This window comes from Anopheles cruzii, chromosome 3 (assembly GCF_943734635.1).
Source record: "Anopheles cruzii chromosome 3, idAnoCruzAS_RS32_06, whole genome shotgun sequence".
In the NCBI taxonomy this organism is placed as follows: domain Eukaryota; kingdom Metazoa; phylum Arthropoda; class Insecta; order Diptera; family Culicidae; genus Anopheles; species Anopheles cruzii.
In genome coordinates, this window is record NC_069145.1 from 8,534,622 (window position 1) to 8,541,011 (window position 6,390).

Sequence of the window (6,390 nt, forward strand, 5' to 3'; positions counted from 1 at the left end):
TTCATAGGGGCTTCATACATTCCCCTTCGCCAAATAAAAGACACACAAAGGCACTTGCCACTCGTTACCGTAACATGATACGTTCTGATGGTCCCCTTTTCGGCGCATAATTCATTACCCTGTACCATTATTTCAAGGGACCGAGAGAGTGTTAATGGGATTTGCTCCGCATTCGATCATTAAATATTTATAACCTTCTATTGCCGCCGGCTCCCGACAACGGAAACGACCATAGCAAACCGACATTCCCCTTTGTAAATATTACTAATGAGCCAGGGAAATAAAGGCCTCGGGAATGTCTCAATTATCACACATTTTTTAGAAATCAAAAGCAGCGCACTGTCTCCCAAATCTTACCCAAACCTTTTAAGGCGATGATAATACTTTTATGGTCTTTAAAAATCTCAGTTTATCGTTTGACGGAAAATGAGAGAGTTTCTCCACGTCGAACGATCGTTCATTCTAATGCCACAGTTCATTGCCGAACCGGAGCGACTTTCAGCCCCGCATCTGAATAAAACGGAATCTAATCGAACTAAATTCCGTCCGGATGCAGCAGGGAACGACCAAAGCAGTGTTACATAAGCCTCATACAATCCTTTGATTCATCGTTGGGCCCGCTCCGGGGACAGCAGTGCCGGCAGGAGTCGAGACAGTTCACCATTTCCTGCTCTACAACACCGCCCCGGCTGTGAGTCACCGGCGGTCTCTTCCTTTCAGACTGCAGTTTGCTCTGACTGATTTCCGCGTACGAGCTGTGTGTCTGTATGACCCCACGCATCAATCGTTGGGATGGAAATTTTCTTGCCCCGTACGGAGGCGTTGAAGCGCGTCGTCGCGTTCGGAGAAGCTGGAGGAGGAGGAGCAGCAGAAACCCTTTCTAGAGCCAAGATTGTCTGCTCTGCTCAGCGACGATTGAACCTTTCACAAAGAGACCTTCTTCTCGGCCGTCCTGGAGAGTCTCTGTCCGTATAACGCGTCAAATTTTGGGGCAAGACACACTCCGGGGGCCGGAGAATGAAGTGGTTCTTCCTGAAACCTTGAGATCACTTTCAAGAGCAGCAAACGCATAAAACAACGAGGGAGAGCAGTCGGCTCCACGGAGTGGTGCATATTAACGCACGAATTGGCAACCGAATTTGGAGGGACCACCACGGCGCGAGTCTCGAAAAGGTTCTCGAGGCAGGCGGCATATCCACGGAGTTGAGTCGAACGCGAAAAAAGGAAAAAGCGCGAACTCTCCCCAACACAGACAAGCCAGGTTTAGTGTGGCTGCCGCCTGAAATGGATTTCCGCAGTGTCCGTCGTGTTGATCGACATGAAATCGCGATCAATGAGCGGAATCTGTGATCTCGAGACCTCGCTCTACCCACAACGCTACCCCGGGAGCCGGGGAACTAAATAGCAGTCAGCGATTCGACCTGCGACACCGGTTGGGGCGCTGCACACCCCAGCAACGAGGAACGGGACGCAAACTTGAAGCGTGCAGCCGTTCTTGTTCCCTAACTAGGCGCAAAACCACCATGGGCAGGTTTGCGTTCGATGCCTACGTAGAAGCGGCAGTAGCGAAATACCACGGGTAGCACGGGACGAGAACAGTGGAACCAGCCAAACCTGACCGCCGGAGAAGCCGTAGCCGTCATACTTGAAATCGAGCGTAATAATGAGACCAGCTTAGAAGGTAGGAAGCGGACTGTCAGCCTGGGCAAGTGGGCAACGTTGCACCAAGATGGAGGAATTAAAGTGCGTATCCAACTCACAATCTGCTGCCACACACGGTCGGGCCACTGCCAGCAGGCCTGCGGCACTCCTCCCGGAGGGATTTGTAATTATGAAACACAAAACGACAGTAGATTTGGCTGAAGAACGAACGGAGGGGCCAACCTACGTGCAAACGAGCTTCGATTACGTGTTGGAGAGCCGGTCGTCTCGGCATTAGGACCTGCCGGGAAGACGCGATTGCGATCGGCGGAGCGGGCCGCCAGAGGCTCCACTGGTTCGGCGCAACTTCCAGTGGAACGAAGGAGTCAGTCCGCGGGGCAAATTGGACCGATTGCTTTCCAAGCGAAACGGTGGGCAAAGAAGCTTTAAACTCCATTCCCCGTTCCCCGGTCCCTAGACTCTAGACGGGCTAATATGCGAAGGTTGGCGTTTAGAAATTGATTTTCGTTCCACGGGACCGTAACCAAAACATCTTTACTACTTCTACTGACCGACCCTAAGCAATGCCGTGGAGTAGCCTAGCAGTGCGCGCAAAAGGCCCATAAATAATTGGATTGCCTGCTGCCTGCTGCCTGGTGCAATAAGTGGCACTGTCGGCCTGTGCGACTTCAGACCCAGCATCACCGGCAGGCCGGCCAACCAGAACGGGGTATCGGGCCGAATTCCTTGCCCATCCGCCGGAACCATATTGCATGCCGAAGGAATTCGCATGGTTCGCACGTGTATGGGCACGATGATCGTAAAACAATTTGTTCTAGGCTGCCCCTAACGAGAAGTAAGGGCTCCAGCCCCGGGGGAGCCCAAAGTTTGAATGGTTTTATGACGGCCCGGCAAATGGAGGCTCTCTGATGGAGCAAACACCACATGCCAACTTCAACGTTCGATTCAAGGAATCCTTGGCACGCTTCCCGAAGGTTCCGCCGAAGAAGGGCTGACGGCTGGAGCGAAAAAAGCCTCGCTAATAGCAGACCCCGTTTTTCATGTTGTGTTTTGTAATTAGAACGCACCCGCTGTATCTTCGCCTATCTGGTCGAAGCTTCGATAAGATCCCCGCGGCATTGGAGCGACATTGAGTTAACAGTTCGCTTTTTTGCATACGATAAGCGCATAATTCTCACCGTTTCTAAATTAATTATCCTTCGGTAAATAAACATTGATTAACACACAAAATCCTATCAGTCACGGTTTCGTGCCTTCCCTTTTGAACTTCCTGTTGTCCACGAAAGGCAAACAAACGGTCGTGTAATGAGCAAACGATGAGTTTCATGTTTCGGGCCATATGACTACCCGTTTCCGACTTCCCGGCAAAAAGGAACACACAATTTGTGATTAAACGAGACGCGACATGCCGTCGTCCCGTCGGCAACCATCCGTTTTGGGGCCATTGGACCGGGCGAACTGGTGAATCATGATCACATTCTTCACGACCAGACCGTCGTCTTGGGCCGCCTTCTTCCACCAGCTTGGAGCGCCGCCGTTCATGCTCCGTTTGGCGGAATGGGGCGCTCCGAGAGGTCGCTGCAGAACAGACCGACTTTTCCAGCGTTTGCTTCTCACGGCCTTTCCTGCATGTGCCGGCGCGCGATCGAGCCCAAAAAGAGGGAAAAACGGTCCACACCCGATCGCCGTCTCCATTTTCGCCGCGAGACACCCAGCATTGTGGGCCTGCACAATGACCTTTTGGCAGGCAGGCAGGCACAGCTATCGCGAAAGATCGGAACCACCGCGGCAGCAAGAATGTATAATCTGGGACGCAAATAAAAGAAAAATGCACAAACGGAATGCGGACCGCTTCGAGAGTCACCAAAAGGCAGCTGTCATGTTTGCGGCTCGCAGGCGGCGCGGGAAGCGCGCGAAGAAACACCGGCCGCCGAGGAAACGGTCGATCCAGATGAACCCACGTACTGCCTGTGCGATCAGGTAAGTGTGTTCGCCATGCTCCGAAAATCACAATCGATCGGGAGATCGGATTTTTTTTTTAAACCAAACACTTTCTCTTCTTTTAGATTTCATTCGGAGAAATGATCCTCTGTGATAACGATCTGTGCCCGATCGAGTGGTTCCACTTCAGCTGCGTGTCGCTCATATCGAAACCGAAGGGCCGCTGGTTCTGTCCCAAGTGTCGCGGCGACCGGCCGAACGTGATGAAACCGAAGGCGCAGTTCCTGAAGGAACTGGAACGGTACAATAAGGAAAAGGAGGAGAAAACATAGACCGCAGGTTGGAGTTCTTTGAGCGAGAGATAGGCAGAAAGAGAGGGCAAGTGGCGAAGTGGACGCGTTGAAATAGCAGATATTAAGGACGTAGGACTAAGTGGCCGCAAATAGTTTTTGAAATGTTTAACTGTTATGTCCGGTACCAGCTCCACTGACTCTCCGTTTCTATCACTCACGCGCCGTCCCCCGGTACGCGCCCCATCATCGTTCTCAGTTACAGAGGAGGAACTACGTTTTTTATTGTTTGCTTTCTAGTTTTACTTATTTTATCATACAACAATGACACATTTAATTTTTGAAGGTATCATTAACACGCACATCGAGGGAGTGTGTGCCCCCAAAACGCCCCATCAGCCCCGTAGTACCCGCCGGCATCCGTCTATCCGTTTACACACAACTGTTCCGTTACGCATTGGTAGCGAAAAGATGACGAGATACAAATGATTGATTGAAATGAAAACAACAACATATTATATTTATGACACGAAAACAAACAAATGAACACTTTAAGATGCTCGAAGAGGATAATAAACGAGATATAAAAGAAATAATAAATCTTTTTTGAAGATGAAACAAGGCAAAATTTTACAATCGGCTATTATTGTGAATCTGTCAACACAAACCGGAGTTACGGCGTTTTAATGCACAGTTAGCGAATCCGAACTGGTTGTTAGTTGTTGTTCAATGGCAACATTTGTTTTCCGAATTTCCGTAACATTGCATTACGCACCCAAGTACCAAAACCTCGGACCACGTGAAACGTGTTGGATCGTTGTGGTTGTTTATTGCGCTTCCGGCGCATTCTCGACACACGCATGAGGCACCGGATCATCGAGTTGGGCTCCCAAAATGGTGCTTCAGCTTCTCAATGTTTGTTGTTTTTTCCTACCGCAACCCGTGTTGCTCGCTTTGTGGCACGTTCCGAAATCTTTGGCCATCTAACTGTCGCCCCGTTTCGGTGAAGTCGTCAGACGACGCAACACGGTAGATTAGGAGCACGTTTGTGTAAATTGTTGAAAACGGTTACAAGTGGAATACAAACGTCCACTTAGCCGGCTGGACATCATTGTTTGAGTTTTCCAATTAACTGTGATCGCAACGAATTTTCCTCCAACAGTACGATCGCGTTTAATTGATGAGTTGAAATGCGGTTTTAACGAGCCATCATAACTGTTTATTTCGGGTCAAGCTAAATTGTTAATCCGATCTGGTTGAGAATTGAATATTTTAGAAGCGAGTACAATGTCTATCGTTCCACAAGCGGTCCAATCCGGCGATGAGAACGCGTTTTGGTATGGTTAAACCTTTTGGGATCGCAAGCCCACCAACGATCAGTGCGACTAAGCTGTGTGCGGTCATAAAACTCCAAACCAGTTTTCGCTAAAGCTCACCACATTGCATTCTTTCAGCACGCGTCCCACATCAGGACCTGTCAAGCGTCCGCACGAGTTCGTTGCATTCCGCGCATCGATGTCGCTGATGACCCAAATCTTGCCGTCGTTCCGGAACGTTCGTCCGTTCGAATGGTCCGTGCAACCTCAGCTCACCGCAGCCCCAGGGTACGAGGCTGTGACCTTGTTTCATCTCACCTTCGTTCTTTCTGCTCGACCATACGGACGACTCCAGCGTGCTCCCACAGTGATCCAGCAGTCGAGTGGAACAGCTTTTAAGAGATACGAGCCATGCGCGCCCGGGCAAGCTTTCAACGCCCTCTTCCCGATCGGCCCCTGTTCATTCTGGTTGGCACTTTCGGAGCTGCCTTCGGACGGGAAATGGCCCGCGGCAAAGTTTCTAAGCCTCCCTGAGGTAACAGGCGCTCCCGAACGGGGTGCGAGAGACGAAAAGAAAGTTCCCTTCGGATACGGAAAGAAAGGCAGAGCTGAAGGCATCATCGGATCGGGGCACTGAGCGCTGAGACCTCCAAGCGCTCCCCACGGCGGTGGGGTAACACGCGCCAAACTCGCGGTGGGGATGAGGCAGCGCAAAGCAACGTAAGATTCCGAGCGCTCGGCTCGCCAGTCCCAAAGCGTCGCCGGACGCGAACGGTGGACGATCGCGGATCACAGGTGTTCGTCGCTCGCATCTCGCTGCGCTCTCCTGGCTCTCCAGGAGAAGCTTTCGCTGCTCGAAACTCTGGGTGCTCGAATTGCGCGATTCGAGAGGATCGCACTCGCGTGGCCGGTTGCGGTACGCTAAAAGGCAACGGTCAGCACCACTGACCGCGGCGCGCATCTTACGGTGCGGCGTATAAAACTCGTCTTCGCTCTCCCATTAGGTAACAGTCGGTTGTGTAACTTCGCCGGGATCGGGATCGGCAGCAGCAGGCTGGAGGTTTTCAAATTTTGACCAACCACCTGTCCCAAGGTGATCACCGACGTTGTCGCTCAACGTGCGGACGTGACTGCGGCCGTGTCGAGCTGTGCCCCTTGCGTGTGTCTGTGCTTGGTGTGGC

General features: G+C 51.5%; 1 protein-coding gene across 1 annotated transcript; it reads left to right on the plus strand.

Annotated features, from left to right (window-relative positions):
- Positions 1-3,394: 3,394 nt before the first annotated feature.
- LOC128269761 (inhibitor of growth protein 2-like) lies at positions 3,395-4,423 on the plus strand. The gene is made up of 3 exons (XM_053007163.1): positions 3,395-3,461; positions 3,533-3,642; positions 3,729-4,423. Exons 1-3 carry the CDS (start codon positions 3,395-3,397, stop codon positions 3,933-3,935), a joined length of 384 nt encoding a protein of 127 aa, XP_052863123.1. The 3' UTR covers positions 3,936-4,423.
- Positions 4,424-6,390: the final 1,967 nt, after the last annotated feature.

What these genes read in the sequence shown, in the direction of transcription:
- LOC128269761 (XM_053007163.1), top strand. Translation starts at nt 3,395, where the DNA reads ATGACCTTTTGGCAGGCAGGCAGGCACAGCTATCGCGAAAGATCGGAA. An exon ending in ACCACCGCGGCAGCAAGAAT is followed by an intron (nt 3,462 to 3,532) that starts GTATAATCTGGG and finishes AGTCACCAAAAG; the next exon opens with GCAGCTGTCATGTTTGCGGC. An exon ending in CGTACTGCCTGTGCGATCAG is followed by an intron (nt 3,643 to 3,728) that starts GTAAGTGTGTTC and finishes CTCTTCTTTTAG; the next exon opens with ATTTCATTCGGAGAAATGAT.